This window comes from Rhinolophus sinicus, chromosome 2 (genome assembly GCF_057876585.1).
Source record: "Rhinolophus sinicus isolate RSI-liver-muscle chromosome 2, RSI-T2T, whole genome shotgun sequence".
Taxonomy (NCBI): domain Eukaryota; kingdom Metazoa; phylum Chordata; class Mammalia; order Chiroptera; family Rhinolophidae; genus Rhinolophus; species Rhinolophus sinicus.
The window spans coordinates 38,804,156-38,822,017 of NC_142502.1; the positions used below are offsets into that span (position 1 = coordinate 38,804,156).

General features: G+C 37.8%; 1 protein-coding gene across 12 annotated transcripts in view; it reads left to right on the forward strand.

Moving 5' to 3' along the window:
• FAM184A (family with sequence similarity 184 member A) overlaps window positions 1-17,862 on the forward strand; it is a 100,296-nt gene that overhangs the window by 29,172 nt on the left and 53,262 nt on the right. For 8 of the 12 annotated variants that reach the window (XR_016020191.1, XM_074333503.2, XM_019740984.3 and 5 more), the window contains exons 2-7: window positions 6,874-7,728; window positions 8,227-8,362; window positions 9,780-9,961; window positions 10,462-10,683; window positions 12,252-12,449; window positions 16,321-16,443. Coding sequence is in view for 11 of the 12 variants with exons in the window: in XM_074333503.2 (XP_074189604.1) it covers window positions 6,874-7,728; window positions 8,227-8,362; window positions 9,780-9,961; window positions 10,462-10,683; window positions 12,252-12,449; window positions 16,321-16,443 (1,716 nt within the window). In the remaining variant the exon portion in view is untranslated. The remainder of the gene's footprint in view (window positions 1-6,873; window positions 7,729-8,226; window positions 8,363-9,779; window positions 9,962-10,461; window positions 10,684-12,251; window positions 12,450-16,320; window positions 16,444-17,862) is intronic. The other 4 variants (XM_019740985.3, XM_019740987.3, XM_019740990.3 and 1 more) reach the window with 1 other exon arrangement.

Sequence of the window (17,862 nt, forward strand, 5' to 3'; positions counted from 1 at the left end):
TGAAATTAATTTGACTACATAATATATGAAGCACAGCCTTTATTTTTTTATTTTTCTTTCTAACTTAAAACAAAAGAAACTGGACTAAGAAAGGGAAAAAAGAGGAAGTAATTCATTGCCAGGACTAAAGTACCCTCTGTATGGGTAGCCTCTGTTCCCCTCCTACTCACTTGAACTCTCGATCTTCAGTGTATCTCCCGAGTAGATCAATTTTATAGTCATTGATGACAAATGGATATATGGCTGAGTATTTTGTGAGAATGTGGGGTAAGAGGGTTGACATTTCACATCATATTAGAAAAGATTGTTAAAGTCCTCTTTAGCTATTCATCCTGCCAGTTGCTTTGTTTCTTCACCACTCTCACAGGCTCTTAAAAAAATCCCCTCCATCGTTATGAGCATTTCAAGCCTGGGCTTTGGCTTACAAACTCCACTCAAGAAAATAAAGGACAATTTGATCACATCTAAGAGAAAAACTGTTTTAAACACATTTTATTAAAATGCCCTTATATAGATGCTACTAATATACATGCTCCAAAAAAAGGTGAACTGTTTCAGAGAAACATTAGATTCCCTTAGTAAGCTATGTAGAGTTCATCAGTAGTATTTGATAATTTGTGAACGTTTTATTTATAAGGCTGGTCAGCAGATTGTGTCAATTTATTGAATATAAATTGAGGTATAGAGCTATGGTCTATGTTACTGCCCTAGAAGAGATAGAACAGACCCTACCTGGCAGAGGTCACTAACCCACCCGAAGTCTGAGAGACTCTTTTCAATATTCTTTAACTTTGGTGCCTTAAGGCCCAAGTAATCTTTTTGGTGACTAGCTCAACTAGGAGAACTGAGGGTTTAATATTAAAAACAGAATCATGAAAATATTCTTCCTTTGTTTCAAATGTACCAGATTTAAAAAAAAAAAAAAATCATTGTATCTGAGATTATTCCTTTATTACTTAGTAAGTTACCTTGAGTCTCAGTGTAGTGTGTATATACTCTAAGGGTGTGTGTCTCCTCCCTCCCTTTCTTTCCCTCTTCCCCTCTCCCCTTCTTCCCCTGTCCCCCTGACACTGATCAGAAAGGGAAAATGAACAAGTATCCAGAATTTTTAAATACGGAAAAACTAAAGATTGAGACAGGCAGGAAAAGCCTCACCTGGAGGAACAGTGATGAGAAGGGTCTGCTCGTGGTTGCTGTGTGGTTGAGTCTGTCAGGAGTCAGAGGCAGACGTACTGGGAAGGCTGCGGCTGGCCTCAGCTGGGTTAGTAGCGTCATTTATGACCAATGGAGAGAAGGTGCTGATGGCTCCTGCGGTCTAAGAAGACGATCTCATTCCCTATTATGGTGGAGTATGAAGCAATCAGACAGGAGTTTGTCCGCTTCCTCTCTCCACCTCAAATCTCAATCTTTATCTTCTCTCAGGAGAAATTTTTCACCACTCACAGCGAACACCGCTCTTTACACCTGCGTCAGGCAATCCTGGCCTCAGACTTTCTCCATGACTTTGGTACAATAATGAACCCTTCCCTGAGTTGCATTTTCAGTCCCTCTTTTTTGCAAAACTCTCTCTGGGCTCTGCTGCCTCTCCAGCCATCATTCTAGTTGTCCCTAGTTCTTTCCTTCCTTTTACAAACCATTTCTTGGAGTTTTTTGTTTCTACCAACTAACTGCCTCCATTCACTCACCTTCCACTCATCTACTTTTGCCACTTGTCCTCCAGCTTCTGCCCTCACCACTACTCAATGTGCTCTCTCAAAGATTGCTACTGAGAGTTAGACTCTGAGTGCAGGGGCTTCAAGTTTTCATGTTTCTTGATTGTTGCACGGTTTTGACACGATCTGCTGCCCACGATCTGCTGCCCACCTGTCGCATCCTGCACCTCAGCGCCCTCCCTCCAGCTGCGTATCTCCGCAGTGTGCATTGTGTCTGCCTTTCTAGTTTCGGAGCCCGTCTTCCCTTCCAAGTCCTGTGCTTTCCCATTTTGTGCCTTTTGCTCTGACTGGCCCTTCAGCCTCTAATTCTCTCTATATATACCTTTCCTCTTAACATGTTGACTAAATTAAGATATTCTGGTTAAGATAAACATTTTACTTTTTTTTTTTTTTTTTTTTTTTAAGTTTTTTTTAAGGGAAAACTCATACATACATTACCACCCTCACTCCCAACGCCCCCTGTGAAGACTCATTTTGTATTTCTCCTTGTAAGACTTACCAGATTTTACTTTGAGTAAATATTTAAGATCAGTCTCTCCACTAAGCTGTATGAGCATAGACACCACATACATGCATCCAGTTCACTGCTGAGCCAATTATAGGCCTTGACACATAGCAGATGTACAGTAAATTTTTGTTGAAGGTAAGAACGAATGAAGTAGGAATTGACTATTAAAGATTTGGTAGCAAGCTATCAAATTTTATCCAGGTAAATGAATTTTTTACATTTTTCTCAAAAATGTTCTTTTCCATAAGTATAATGATTAATATTCAATAATCTTGAAAAAGTTTTTAAGTATAACTTTTTCAAATAAATTTTATTTCAGTGGGTGATTTTTAGAGAAACTTGCAGGGTATCCATTGATAATTAACAAACATTCCTTTAATATTTTGTTTCTATTTTCATTGTTTTTCTAAAGCTAAGGCATTTTGGTATTGATTCAATCTTTTAGCACGTTAATGTTAATCTTTTAAAAGGGTTTAATGTTTTCTGATTATAACAGTAACACACATTTATTATAGAAGGTTTAGAAATACTGAATATCCCCAGTTAAAATTTGATATATTTCTTTATACACCTTTAAATATGTATCTGCACATACATGCACACTCACTTTTTTCCCTTTATAAGATTGGATTTTATTGTATGCAACATCGAGTATTTGCTTTCTATTACAAGCTGCTTCTTATATTATGAGAGACTCTTCTAAATGAGATGTACTCTTTAATGATTTCATGATATTACCTTAGCCGTGTTAAACCTGTTGGTATAATATGTAATAATTGAGGTCCACTTAAAATATTTTAAGCTAATTTAACACATGCTTTTCCAGGAACGTACTTTATTACTAATGAGTTAGATCTTAGTGGAGATACACACACACACACACACACACACACACACACACACACACATATCTATCTAGTGTATTAGTCAACTTGGTCTCCCATAACAAAATACTGTAGATATTCTGGCTATGCCCTCACATGGCAGACAGAATGGGGAAAGAGATGGGATTAAATGAACTAATCCCATCACAAGGGCCCCACCCTTATGACCTTGCCTAAATTTAATTACCTCCCAAAGGCCCAATCTCCAAATGCCATCATGTTGGGGATTAGGGCTTCAATATATGAATTTTCTTGGGGGGTATTGGGGGAAGGGACACAATTCAGTCCATAGTAGCCAACAATGAGAACTATTTCAGAAACTATTTGTTTTTACCTAAGTGGCATTTTTAAAACTTGGGTCTAGAATTGTTCTCATCTTACCTGTGGGTAAGATTATCTGAAAATTTTCATAGAAAAAGTAAAAATTACTCCCTGTTACGTATTCATCTTGGAATAGATAACGAAATTATGCATTATTGGAATAAAGTGGAGCTGTGAAATTACGTGAAATTGCTGAAATGACTGTACTATCCCATTCTATGAATGTTCATAGTTCCAGAAAAACTGCAAATGGCTCTCAATGTCTTTTAAAACAGTTTATGAAAAGAGACATTAGAGAGTTTTCTTTGCCTATGTGGAAAATAATAGCCAATTTTTATAAATGATTATGATCATTTGCTGAATTTTTTTTTAAAGCAATTTTCTTTGTCTTTCTTTTTTTTTTCTAAACTTTTATTTATTTTAAGTTTGTTTTTCCAGGACCCATCAGCTCCAAGTCAAGTAGTTGTTTCAATGTAGTTATGGAGGGCGCAGCTCACAGTGGCCATGTGGGGATCGAACCGGCAACCTTGTTGTTAAGAGCACAGTGCTCTAATCAACTGAGCCAACCAGCCGCCCCCCTGAACTTTCTTTTAAAAAACTCATTCTCTCCATAAATAAATGATACAACAGATAAGGAATACTTACAATCTTAAAGTTCTTTATATTTTTCAAAAATAATCTTTATATGATGTTATTCTAAAAACGTCAAAGGTAGATTGATCTTATAACAACAATGTCACTAGGGTAGAATAAATATGATCTTGATTTAACATTGAGAAACTTGAAGCTTGGAGAAATTATTTTACCAGTTTGATATCCAGTTTGGGTCAGCTCTGTGCCACTTCAAGTCATATCTTCTATGTGTTCAAAGAACATAGAACATTTATATTACTTTGGACTGACAAATAGGGTTCAGTACTCTGCAGTTTTAAGCATTTGCTGGGGAGTGTTGAATGTATTTCCTGCGGATAAGGGGGAACTACTATACATAAATGAATGGGCATAGCTGTGCTCCGGTACAACTTTATTTCAAAGACAAGCAGCAGCTGTATTTTGCCTGCACGCTGTAGTTTGCTGACCCCTAGCTTAGAACTATAAAGTGAAATAGAGCTCTTCACTGTAATATTTCTCTATTATTAGATGTTTTGTTTACTTTTCTTAAAGTCTATTCTTTCTAACTTGATGCTGTAATTCCTCCTTCTGTACCTTTCAATTTCACACTTCCGTGCTGCTCTGCTTGTGTATCATCAGCTGCTTTTCCTGACTCTTTAACATCCTCACACTACTTGCCAACCTGTTGTCAAGATGCCCCAAATTGAATCATTCTAACATTTACTGAGTTTCAGGAATGAGTGCTGGTAAGGAAATGGAAGTGCTGGACGTAAAGAAAAGGTAGACTCTTGGGGATTTGTGTGGCCTTGCAAGACTTATTCAAGGATGCAGGACTTGGGCTGACTCTTCAAAGTCTGGAGGGAAATGAAATAGATAAAAGAGAAAGGTATTTCAATAAGTTGTTGACAAGGGGAAGCTCACATATTGCTTCTCGCCCCCACTGCATCCCCAATTATGTGGAATCCCACCAGGGACTGGTCCTTTTCAACATCATTACCTGGAGCAAAGTGCTAAAGGTGTGACTTGGTTTTGCTGAGGATTCCATGTCTTTGGGTTATCTCGTGTGTGTAGTAAGATACTTATATGTAGGGGATGCATGCAGACCTGCCCTGGGAAGGTCTGAGTCCTGTGGCCTAGACCAGCTCTGCTCTAAGCATTCTGGCAAATGGACTTCTTTCTGGCTGGTTGGCGTGTTTTTCTTCCTTAGTTCCCCTTCCAGTCTTTTCTGGCCATCAATGTGATAGGCAGCTAGGACCCTGGGGGAAAGGAATGGGAAGCCACACAGCTTCCCTGGATTTATAGGGTACCTTTAAGCCTAAATGTGTAAATGAAAGGAGACCCAGTGTTAGTTTACTGGGGACATAACTTGGGATTTGGAATTAGGGTTATTAAAAAAGAAAAAGACTGTAAATAAGCATTTATTTCCCTTCTGTGCATAACATTTTCCTGTGGACTTTGCAGGAAAGGGGGTAGCTGTGTCATGACAGATGGGATCCTGTCATCTCAATTTTTTTTTTTTTTTACCTTCGGTGCAGTTATAGCTCACAAAATAGGTACAGCAGACCAAGCGAAGTTATGGGGACCGGGTCTGTAAGACAAAGCCCTGCGTGGAGAGAGCGAAGTCCCTGTAATGGGTTAGTATATTCCTTTTACGAATGAAGCTGCAGGCCTAGCAGGTGACAGCCTAGATTTAGCAACAGGATCTGGAGCTACCGGCATATATGAAAAGCCAGGTAGTCTGTCTTTATTGCCTCAGGTTACATAAGCAAGTTCTCTGCAGAAAATGGTTGTACTTTTGCATCTTAATTACAGTTCTGGTGTTTGGTGCTGGAACTCATTTCTAAAGCCAGCGTAAAATCACATTAGTGAGGAAAATCTCCAGGATTTTTTTAGCTTCTGGATTATTGGATTTTGTAGTGTTCACTTCTTTTAACTTCAGAAGAAAGTGGTCATATCTCTAAGTCTTAACTAATTGTCATGAATATTGCACTTTATTTCAAAGTTTGGCCACAATGCTGTGATGGAGGGTGTCAAGCAACAAAGTGTTACAAAGGGAATATGTTGTCATTTGGAATTAAAGTTGGGGAAATCTCAATGGAATCATTAAAACCCAAGGACTGAAATGAAAATAAGACCTGTATCCAGAGCATTCTGGCTCTAGGTATTTGCCTTGCTTGGAGGCAGAAAGAAAATGAGGCAATGAGTAAAACTACAGCATTTGATATATGAGCAGGAAAGTTCTACTTGGATTTTGTAAGGAGGCCACTTGGGAGAGATGAGGATCAGCTTTAAAAACAGACCATAGGGGAATTAGAAAAGGAAATTTCTAAATTTAAAATATGTTGGCTATTAAACAGGTGAAAGAGGCCTTTGGGAAGACTTAGGGCCTAGAGCTTCCACTCATGCGAAGCCTCTCATCTCTAGGATGCCAAGTGTAGGGCAGAGACTTTCTGTGAGGCTTTTCTCCTGATCCCCATCACAACCCCCGGCCCCAGGAAGCTAGACGATGCCATAAGGGGAAAAAAAAAAAAAACTCCTTTGTCTCTTTCCTCTCACTGTTTTTTTTGTAGTACAACATTCTTAATTTTGAATGCTTTACAACTCTAATTAAAAAGTTTTCAAATGCAAATTTTAAGGTTGTGCTTTAAAGTGAAAATTTGCTGAGTAAGTCAAACTATGAGTACAAAAACAATGCATGAAGTTTCGGTATTTAATATTTACCATAGTCAATATTGGGTACATAGGAAAACATCAACCCAAACGGAAGAATTAACTTCAAGTTAGAAAGGAATATGGTTCACTGACTTCTTCTCCCTTCTTCCTTACAACCGTGCAGGTAATATATGCTTTGAACACTAAGAATGATGAGCATGAATCTGCAATTCAAGCCCTCAGAGATGCTCACGAAGAAGAAATCCAACAAATTCTTGCCGAAACAAGAGAAAAGATATTGCAATATAAAAGCAAAGTAACAGAGGAGTCAGACCTTAAGAGGAAGATTCAAGTTTTGGAGGCATCATTAGAAGATCACATAAAAATGAAGCAGCAGGCGTTGACAGAATTTGAAGCGTACAAGCACCGCGTCGAGGACATGCAGCTTTGTGCAGAAGCGCAGCATGTCCAACGTGTAGTAACCATGTCTAGAGAGGTTGAAGAGATTAGAAGGAAATTTGAGGAAAGATTACGGAGTTTTGGACAACTCCAAGTACAGTTTGAAAAAGACAAACGGTTAGCATTGGAAGACTTGAGAACTGCTCACAGACGGGAGATCCAAGAGCTGTTGAAGTCACAGCAGGATCACAGTGTCTCGGTGAATAAGGGTCAGGAGAAAGCAGAGGAGCTGCACAGAAGGGAGGTGGAGACCTTAAACAAAACCCTGGAGGAGCTAAGGCTTGAACGGAAAAAGCTAATTGAGGATTATGAAGGCAAGTTGAATAAAGCTCAGTCCTTTTATGAACATGAGCTTGATACTTTGAAAAGCTCACAGCTATTCACAGCAGAAAGCCTACAGGTTAGCAAAGAAAAGGAAGCTGATCTTAGAAAAGAATTTCAGGGACAAGAAGCAATTTTACGAAAAACCATAGGGAAGTTAAAGACAGAGCTGCAGATGGTCCAGGATGAAGCTAGAAGTCTTCGTGACAAATGCCAAAATCTTCAGGTAGCACTTGTTACAGCAGAGAACAATGTTCAGGTAAGTAAAGAATATTCTGTCCAACATGGATTTCCCCCCCCCAATTTTCTCTTTTTCTTTTCAATTAGACCACTTTAACTTTTTTTTTTTCCGTTTTGGGTTTTTTCTACTTTTCCTTTGTGAGAAAAATCAGTGAAGCATTAATTTTTGCTACTGTATAGTTATTACTATTTCCACTAGAATTTCAGGGCCAGAAAGGCCTGAAAAGATAATAAAGTCCCAAAAAGATGACTTAAAATCTTGCTGATTGTTTTCTATGAAAAGACTTTATTTAAATAAAATGTTAATGTTTTACATAAGTGGTTTGGGCTTTGGAGTTGCTATTTCCTTTGTCTTCATTAATAATGGTTATAAGTGTCACCAAAACAGACTTAAAAATAGGCACTGTTAACTATGACTTTTGAATAAGAGAAAGTTGATGTTTGTAATTTAAATAAGTTGTTTAACTTAGGTAGCATCATTCTTGCTTATTAGTAATGGCTGTTTGATCTTTCTTAGGTTCTTCAAAAACAGCTTGATGATACCAAGGAGGGGGAGATGGCTTTACTAAGCAAGCACAAGGAAGTGGAAAGTGAGCTGGCAGCTGCCAGGGAACGTTTACAACAGCAAGCTTCAGATCTCGTCCTCAAAGCTAGTATGTCTGACCATAGGTCTTGATGTATTCCTCAGTGAAAACCAAAACTTCAGTGTTTATTCAAGACCAAATTTGTCTTTTCTTCTAATGTTTTAAGATTATTCAGACTAAAGGACTCTAATATCTTATTAGTTAATCATAAATAAGCGAATGATAACATTTCTATTTTTATACAAAAATTAAGAGTTAGCAGTTATTAAAGTACCAGTAAGTCAGTCACTAAAAGAAAACTGCACTCTAAGAGGCTTTGTCCTTTAAAAACATGCATTTTATAGTATTTAAATTAATGAAACTCTATGTAAATTACAGTACCCTCATTTCATTTGGCTTATTAGTGAGGAAGGATCATTTCACATATTACAGCTGAGTTGCCTATCCTGACGTGGCTGTCGTGCTTGTTTCCTAGTCCTTCCTAGAGGATGTGGTGACCTGTGTCACTTCTGAAGTTATATTTTGCCCGAATGTTTAGTCTGCCAGGTGAACCATTTGAACTAGTTCTGTGAGGATGTCCTGTGAGTTAGTTGGCTTATCAGTGAATCCCAGATTACCCTTTGCCTAAAGTAATAGTTTTTCAATTTAGCATGTATGAAAATCACCAGGAAGGCTTATACAACCAAGATGCTGGGCCCCAGAGTCTCTGATTCAGGAGATCTGGGGCGAGTTTCATTTTCAACTGGAGTTCCAGGGGCGCTGCTGGTCCAGGGCGCTTTGAGAACTGCCCTGACATGTGCTTTATGAGACCTTTTTGTCACACTCACTTTTCACCTCTCTCTCTCTCTCTCTCTCTCTCTCTCTCTCTCTCTCTCTCTCTCTCTCTTCATCTCTCCCCCCCTTTTTCTGTTGTCATTTATTTTATTTTTCATAACCTTGCTGCCCTTATCTGTCTCTTACTCTGCCTTAGTTCTTTATTAGGTCTCTTGATACAAATTCAGTTTCAACCAAACTGCTGCCTGCCGTCTTTGCCCTGTGTACAGATTTCTTTCTCTTTCTGTTAGAATTTGAAAGAAGAGATTAGAAAAAACAAATTACTCCTTTTGGCGCCCCAGTCATAGTGCATCCCCTCTTGCTTTGTTTTATTCCTAAGACTTTTATACGTACCCCTGAGGAGTGGCTTCTACTATGTAAAACTTGTATAGCTTACAATCTTTAAAAAAAAAAAAAGTGGCATGGTCCTGGGTGCAGGGGGCAATATCAGTGACATGAAATGTACTTCTTTCTCATTTACATTATTGTACTTGGGTAACAAGTATTCCCATAGTAAATATTTCCATGTTATACAGTGAATAAATCAAAGAAATACGTGTACATCCAGACCATTTATTTTACTTAGGTAGTAAGTACAATTGTTAAATATATACAGTTTTCTACCACAGTGCAACAGATTTTGTACTGAAGAGGTTTTGTTTTTGGGGAGTAGGTCATATTGGAATGCTTCAAGCAACTCAGATGACCCAGGAGGTTACAATTAAAGATCTAGAATCAGAAAAATCAAGGGCTAATGAAAGATTATCTCAGCTTGAAGAAGAAAGAGCTTTTTTACAAAGCAAAACCCAGAGTCTGGATGAAGAGCAGAAACAACAGGTTCTGGAACTGGAGAAGGTAAAAAGCAAAGGAGGATTCCTCCACCCCACTCCATCCCCACCCCCGAAGAAAGGAAGGAAGAGTTCAGTTTTCCTACTTTTCAGATTTGATTTAGAGTGTTTACTCCTGCTTCACAGTAACAGTCTACTTCTTAACTCTAGTAATAATGTTTTGTTTTTATTTTGAAGAAAAAAGGTACAAATCGGGACTGTCCTATATTATGTGTATGTTCACAAAACAATCTATAATGTAAAAACTTAAGACATTGCAGCCTGTTTCAGCCAGAAACTGAATAAAACTCGTATTTCAGTGGAATGTATATTTATGGTTAATCAAATTTTTTTTCTATGGATGAAACATATTATCATGTATATACTGAGGAAATATCTATAAAACTGAAAAGAAAGGCAAGCCGTCAGGCTCTGAAAATTCATATACCAAAATATTGAATTTCTTACTAAACAAGTAAGACATATCATTTGTAGAGTAATGTCTGAATATTTATTCCAATTTTTCAGATATCTACAATACCAAGTGGGAGTTCTGGACACACTTTTTCCTTCCCTCAACAACCAAGCATATTGAAAACTGTGTGTTCTCCTTGCCCCTTGCTCACCTCCCATTCACTCCTTACCCGGGTGCAGTCTGGTTTCTCTTACCACCACTCCACTGACTCTGCGTTCGCCTCAGGCTCCAGTGACATCCTGGTTGCTGGACTTGGTGGATCTTGTCTTACTGTGGTACTTACTCCTCTCTGATTTACATCGTCTCTCTTTTGGTATTTCATGTTCTCTCTCGTTTTCCTCCTATCTCCCTGGCCTTGCAGTTTTGTCTGTGAGCGTCCCTCCTCCATTCATTCCCTTACCATTGATGTTCCCCAGCAATTTCATCTCATTCCACATGCTCATCCATTCCAGTAACATCAACTGTTATTTGTTTCATGGTAGCTCCCAAATCTGTTGGTCTAGGCCAGATCTTTTCCCTGAACTTGGGTCCTATGTATCTAACTCCCACTAGATATGTCTGTTTTTCAGACATGCTAAAACAGCATGCCCCGAACTTTGTCCCCTCAAAAGTACTATATTTCCTTTACTCCTTTTTTTCAACCAATAGCACTGTCGTCCATCTAGTTTGGTAAATCAGAGCCCTGGGAGCCATTTTTTATTACTGTTTCCTTAACCCCCTTATCTGTTACCAAGTCCCATTGGTTCTACTCCCGTAATGTATTTTTATTCCGTCCTCTCCTCTTTATACCCATTCACAGATCCTCGATTGAGGCACCTGACATTTCTTGCCTGGATTATAGTTACAACCTCCTAACCACTCTCCCTGCCTTCAGTTTAGCCTACTGCCAAGATGAATGTTTTAAATGAATGTCATTAAATTTCAGTGATTTCTCATTCCCATCAGAATGAAATCCAGCTCTTAGCATAAAAGACCCTTCTCATTATTTGACTCCTGTCTACTTCTAAGCTTTAGGCCTCACCACTCACAGCCTCGTACGTTATGTTCTATCCACACCACTCAGTTGCATGGACTTCCTGGTTAACTTTGCCATCTGGTTAACTACTGCTCATCTTGGAAAAATGCTGTAAACGGTTATGAGTGCAAGCTTTTGACACCAGGTCTAGGTTTGAAATTTTCTCATCTCTACTTTCCTGATGTGCTTGTGAGAATTTAAATGAGAGAACATGTCATCATCATCAGCTCAGATGTTTTCTCTTCTGAAAACACTTCCCTGATTTCTCTCTCTCCCTTTCTTACACACACACACACACACACACACACACACACACACATCCACCCACATCCTTTCCCACCCCAACCAGGTTAGGCTCCTTTCCTGTAGACTATCACAACACACAATCCACACTCCTTACATAGAACTTATAAAATTATATTGCCATGGTCTTTTAATTTTCTTCATCAAACTGTGAATGCTTAAAAGGCATGTAATTGGCACTCGGTAAAATTGTATTGAATATCTTTTGAGTGGGTAAATTGGTAAGCCGTTAGGTGTACAGCTTTGACATGCAGGAAGCCTTTCTCAAGCTTGCAAATGTGCTACCTCTTGTTTGGTTCTAATCTAATAGTCTATTTTATCATTTGCTTTAAAATTGTTTTGCCTGTGCCACCCTGTCATTTTTTTTTGAGAACACCAATGATGTGTTATGCTCATGTTCCATATACTAAATCCCATAGTACTCGGTTCATTGAAGTTTATGTATTTACTGAGTATTCAAAATACTAATAGCAGTAATCAAAAAAGCAGATGTCAATCATTGATCTTTATTTGTTTTAATTTTAGAAAGTAAATGAAGCAAAGAAAACTCAGCGAGAATATTATGAGATGGAGCTAAAAAACCTGCAAAATAGATTGGAAGGGGAGGTGACTCAATTAAATGAGGCCCATTCTAAGACTTTGGAAGAATTGGCCTTGAAGCACCACATGGCAATTGAGGCTGTCCACAGTAATGCAGTTAGGGATAAAAAAAAGCTGCAAATGGTAAGGAAAAATTCATTTTAGGATTGCATTACAAACTGGTGGACTTCCTGTAATGATCCAGTGTACCCTATATTGTGGAGTAGTGAGTTGCTTCATTTTGATGACTACTGTCTTGTAATCACTCTGTAAATCTTGGTTCAAAGAGTAACACGCATAAAAGCTCTGGATATGGGGTGTTGTTTATTAAGTTGATATGAGGCATTTCTACTTTGTATCAGCCATAATGGAAAAACTCCCTTGATCTTAAGCTGTCGCTTCATGAGACAACAACAGAGCTATGCTCCTTAGGACGCCTCAACTCGATGAAGTACTTACTCTCCTCTAGACAGTTTAATTTCCTGGAAAATGATTTGTTTTGTTTTGCTTCAATTAAGTAATCAGCTTGCTAATAGTAATACATTAACAAACAGTATTGCATAGTACAAAAAGCAAGGTTTCTTGACAGATGTGGGCCTTACACTGAGCACTTTGCTTCCTAATTGCCTAATCTTGGAACCCAAAAGTCATGCCTCAGGCTCTTCATCTGACAGGAAGATAAGACCCATCTTATGATGTTCCTGTGAGCGTTAAGTGAAGTAAAGTGTTAAGAACCCAGACATGTCCTAGCGTATAGTGATAAATAAATGTAAGTTATTAGTATTTCTTACTGTGTGCTAGACATGGCAATGATGTTTTATGTTTAATCCTTTTTTTCATGTAATTCTTATAACACTGCTATACCCATTTTACTGAAGAGGACATGGAGGCCCAGAGAGGTTCAACACTTGCTCAAGCACGTGCAACTAATAAGAATCAGGTCTTGAACTCAGGTCTCAAATATCAAACCCTAAAGCATTTAACCAGCACCTTATATACACATGTATTAATGACGGTTGTTATATGTTTTATATAATAGCACTTTACAGTTTACTAAGAGCTTTCTTATAATACTCCTTATTTATTATATAGATGGTGAAATAGGTTTAATAAACTAAATTATTTACTTAGAGCCACAAACCTAGTAAATTAAAGAGGTAGGATGTGAACTGAGATCTTCTGCCATTATGTCCCTTCCTTTTGTGACACAACTAGTTGGAAAAAATATCCAAAACCTAAACTTAATTAAAAATTCAAATAAAAATTCCTGTTAGAATGTTATTTCTATCTAAATGTACTATTATATGTTTATGTAGCTAGAGACAAAACTTAATGATAAATTATTTCTCAAAATTGTGGTTGTCGTTTTCTCTGTGGCTCACTATTCCAGGGCCAGTTTGTACAGCTTTAATTGTGGCACGTGTGCGTGCTGACTGACTATGTATGTATGTAGTATTGTTTAAGGTTTTATAGTAAAGTATTTAGTGGTAACTGCCGCCTCAGTAATCTCTTCAGTAGCTTTTTTTTTGTTATTATTTTTCATTTCTGCATCTCTTTATCACCTTCGCCTTTCTCCTCTCTTATTAGAATATTTAAATTGCAGGTGTCCTGCCTTTTGCCTCTCTTTATTCCTCTATATTAAGTAGTTGTGATAGAATCAAGGCATCAATATCATTTTTGCCTGTGTTCTTCACTTCTGATCCCTTCATCCATTACGTTTCATTTTCAGAGCCACCTGAAAATCTGCTTTAAGTCACTTGTATGTCTTACAATCTTTATTTAAAACATGATTGCCATAAGACAGATGACATGTGTTTCCTGTGTTTGAACATAGTCAAAACCTTTTACAATAGCCTTATCTGTAGCCTTCTTTTTTTCCTCAAAATAACTTGTTTATCACTTGCTGCGTCATTCCTCTCTTACCTAGCTAGCTCATGTCTGAGCTTAAACTAAAACCAGCCTCCTTCCAGAATGGTCCTTCTCCAATGTGAAATTATCTTTTAAAGAACATTTAGCTAAAGGCGACTTCTCTATTCCTCATTACTTAGTTATCTAAAAGGACTACAGTTGTCTCCCCTTATTTGCAGGGGATATGTTCCAAGAACCCCTGTGGATGCCTGAAACCGCAGATAGTACCGTGTATACTCATATACTGTTTTTCTATACATACATGTCTATGATAAAGTATGATTTCTAAATTAAGCACAGTAAGAGATGAATAACAATAATAATATAACAATTATAACAATATACTGTAATAATTATGGGAACGGCTTTAGGGCCATTGTTAAGTAAAACAAGGATGACGTGCACACCAGCACTGTGATGCTGGATCGTCGATCTGATAACCGAGATGCTCCTACGTGACTGACAGGCGGGAGCGTGTGCAGCATGGAGAGGCTGGACAGGGATAGTTCACGTTAGGGGCGGGACCGAGCAGGACAGCACTAGATTTCATTATGCTGCTCAAAACAGTGCTCCATTTAAAACTTAAGAATTGTTTATTTGTGGAATTTTCCATGTAATATTTTCAGACTGCTGTTGAATGCAGGTAACTGAAACCACAGAAAGTGAAACTGCAGATAAAGGAAGACTACTGTGTATTTTCCTTTATAACTCTAATTCACTCACCCCATTTGAAAGCAAATATGCAGAGAATCCATACAGAACACATTTAACACAGCAGGCCTGCCAGTGCCATCCTTAGAAAGGCATGGGGCAAGATTGGCCCCTGGCTGGTGTGGGAACTTGAAATCTTGAATGTGCCCACCATTCCCTGATAAGAATGGCTCACTGTGCCTAAACTGTTTATGCAAACAGTATGGTTTATGCTGAACACCTGCTTTCCTTCTCAGAGGCTGGAATTTTGGCACATGCTAGTCAGGGGGTGCCTACGTGAGCAGCCCCCAGTAAAACACCTGAGCACTGAGTCTCTTGTCAACTTTCCTAATGTGGTTTCACAACCTACTGTAAAGTCCTGTGTGAGAGGAACTTGGAAGCTTGTGCCTGGTTTCCCACATTTTGCCCAGTGAGCCTTTTCCCTTTGATGATTGTGTTTTGATTATTTTGCTCGAATAACTCATAGCTGTGAGTATGGCTATATGCTGAGTCCTGTGAGTCATCTCAGCAAATCATCAAATCTGGAGTTTGTCTTGGGGACTCCCAACACGGAACCCTATTTTCTACTCCTCTCACCTTACGTCTATAAAGTATGAAACTACTTGTAACATACCATGCTCATTTGCACCTTCCTGGTTTTTTGCATATGCTTTTTCTTCTTCCTAGAATGTTATATTTCCCTCTTGCTTCACCATCTTTTCTTACTGGTGTTCTCCTTCAGTACATACTTAGGAATGGCTTTCTTTGTGAAGGATTCCCCAACAAACTAGAACTTATCCCATCCATATACTCCTGCACTCCTCATATATGTCAAATTTTAATAACATATTTTTCAATTGCTTGATACCATGAGCTCATTAAGGGCAAGCACCATATCTTATTGCAATTGTAATTAAATACATGCCTGGCAAATAGTAGGTGTTCTTCAGTAAGTATCCATTTTAGTGGTATTGCTCTTCAGATGTGTTGATTTTTGTACTTGTTAATTCTTGGCTATGTTCCAGTCTGGCACTGAGTTCCAGAAGTGCTACCGAATTTTTAAAATATATAAATATAAAAGAATTCTGAATTCAAGAAATAGAGTTTTTTCTTTATCTCCCCAAACTGTCATTTATAGCACACATTTCTGGTTTTTTGGACTACAACTTGATCAAATATTCTTACCATTTAAAAAATTATTTAATTGCTACATCATAAGTCATTGAGAATGATAGAATTTAAGTCCCTAGGATTAATTAGATTTACTGTTAATTCTGGCATTATTAATTACAAGTAAGGCTAATTTGAAAGGTAAAGTATCAAAATATAAACAGAATAGTCTTTTTTGTGGAGTCTTTGAAGTATACAATATTTGAAATTTTGTTAATTTTTTTTTTTTTTAATTCTTTTTCCTAAGGAATTGGAGGAACAATATAAAAAAGAGAAACTAAACCTGGAAGAGGATAAAAATGAGCTTCAACAAGAGCTAGAAAACCTGAAGAAAGAATTGGAAGACAAGCTGAATATAGCCAATCAAGAGGCAAGAATTCTTTAGACTATCACCTGTGTTAGTCTTAATGCTAAGATCTAATTTGGTAACATTGTATAAGTAGGTGAGCCTCAGTGAAGAAGGTAAGCTCTAGAGTAAAAATAATCCAAAAAAAAATGCTGAGTTATTCACAGTACATTAGTTATGTCTCACCAGGTAAAATTTTACTACCGAAAACATTAGACTGAGGTGCTTTTGGAGGGAAAAGCAGAAGAAAGGAGAACATTGCTGTATAGGAAAGAAAACAAAGGAGGTTTTTCTCTATACTTTTGCAAACATTGTCTTTGTATTCACCACTCTGTATCTCCATTTGGAAAAGACTTGACAAGTTCTAGATTGTGACATCTAAAATAATTTTAAATTTCTATACAAAAATAGTATGTTTAGCCCAGGAAAGTCTAAGAATAAAATATAATAAAAATGTTATAAACCAAAATGTGGATAAAATAAGTATAAAGACAATTTAAAATGACAATACTCTATGTCCCATACCTGTCTCTCTTTTGCCCTGCTTCACCTATGCCCCAGAACCACCGTGCTCTTTTCCTTTCATTCCGGTTCATCCTTCCTGTGGATTGTAGAGTGATCTTCCTAAAAGAAGTTCTTGTCTTGACATTTCTTGTCTTGTCAGCTTTTCCTACCCCACTAGCGTCATCTCCCCCAGCAATCTCTAAGGCCTGCTTTCTCATCACTCTGCCTCTGCTCACAGAAACCACACCGAAACACATGAATGCCCCTGTGCAAGCTAATCATTTGTATTCAGTATTCTTTAATTAGATTCAAACATTTATCCAGAGAAGGTATCATATGGGAAAGATAGAGAGTTCGATTGTTATTGGTATTATTAGCTCAGCCTCTCTTCTGCTGTGCAAGATAATCTACCACTGGCTCCATATTTGCATACCTCTCGCGGCAAAACACAATCTTTGTAGTTGTAATGTCCCACTCTCATTAGAAGGCAGTTTAGTGACCATCAGTGTTTCTCATACAGGTCCTCTGGAATTCTACTCTCAATTCCAAATGGCGTAAGTATTCATCAAGCCTACATACAATAATCTCACTGAGCAGAGGTCTAATAAATATGTAATTGATTTTCCTTTTTGATACATTCACAAGTTAGCACCCTGGCAAAGTTTTGGTGCCTGCACATTAGAATAGTTCCCCAAGAATCTTCTTGGCTCATCTCTCCACGTGCACTTACCTGCCCTTCCTTCAGCCCAGGACATCTTTTTCTTGTTCTGCTTCAGAGATAATAAGCTTCTTGTTTTGTTTCCTGCTCTTAAAGTGAAGGATATCAATATTTCACAGTTAATTATGCTGTTTCTCTAAAGTTTTGTTTTATAAGTGATCTTTATTAGGTTTAGGAAATTTTCTCGTACTTCTAGTTTCCTAATTTAAAAAATATCACAA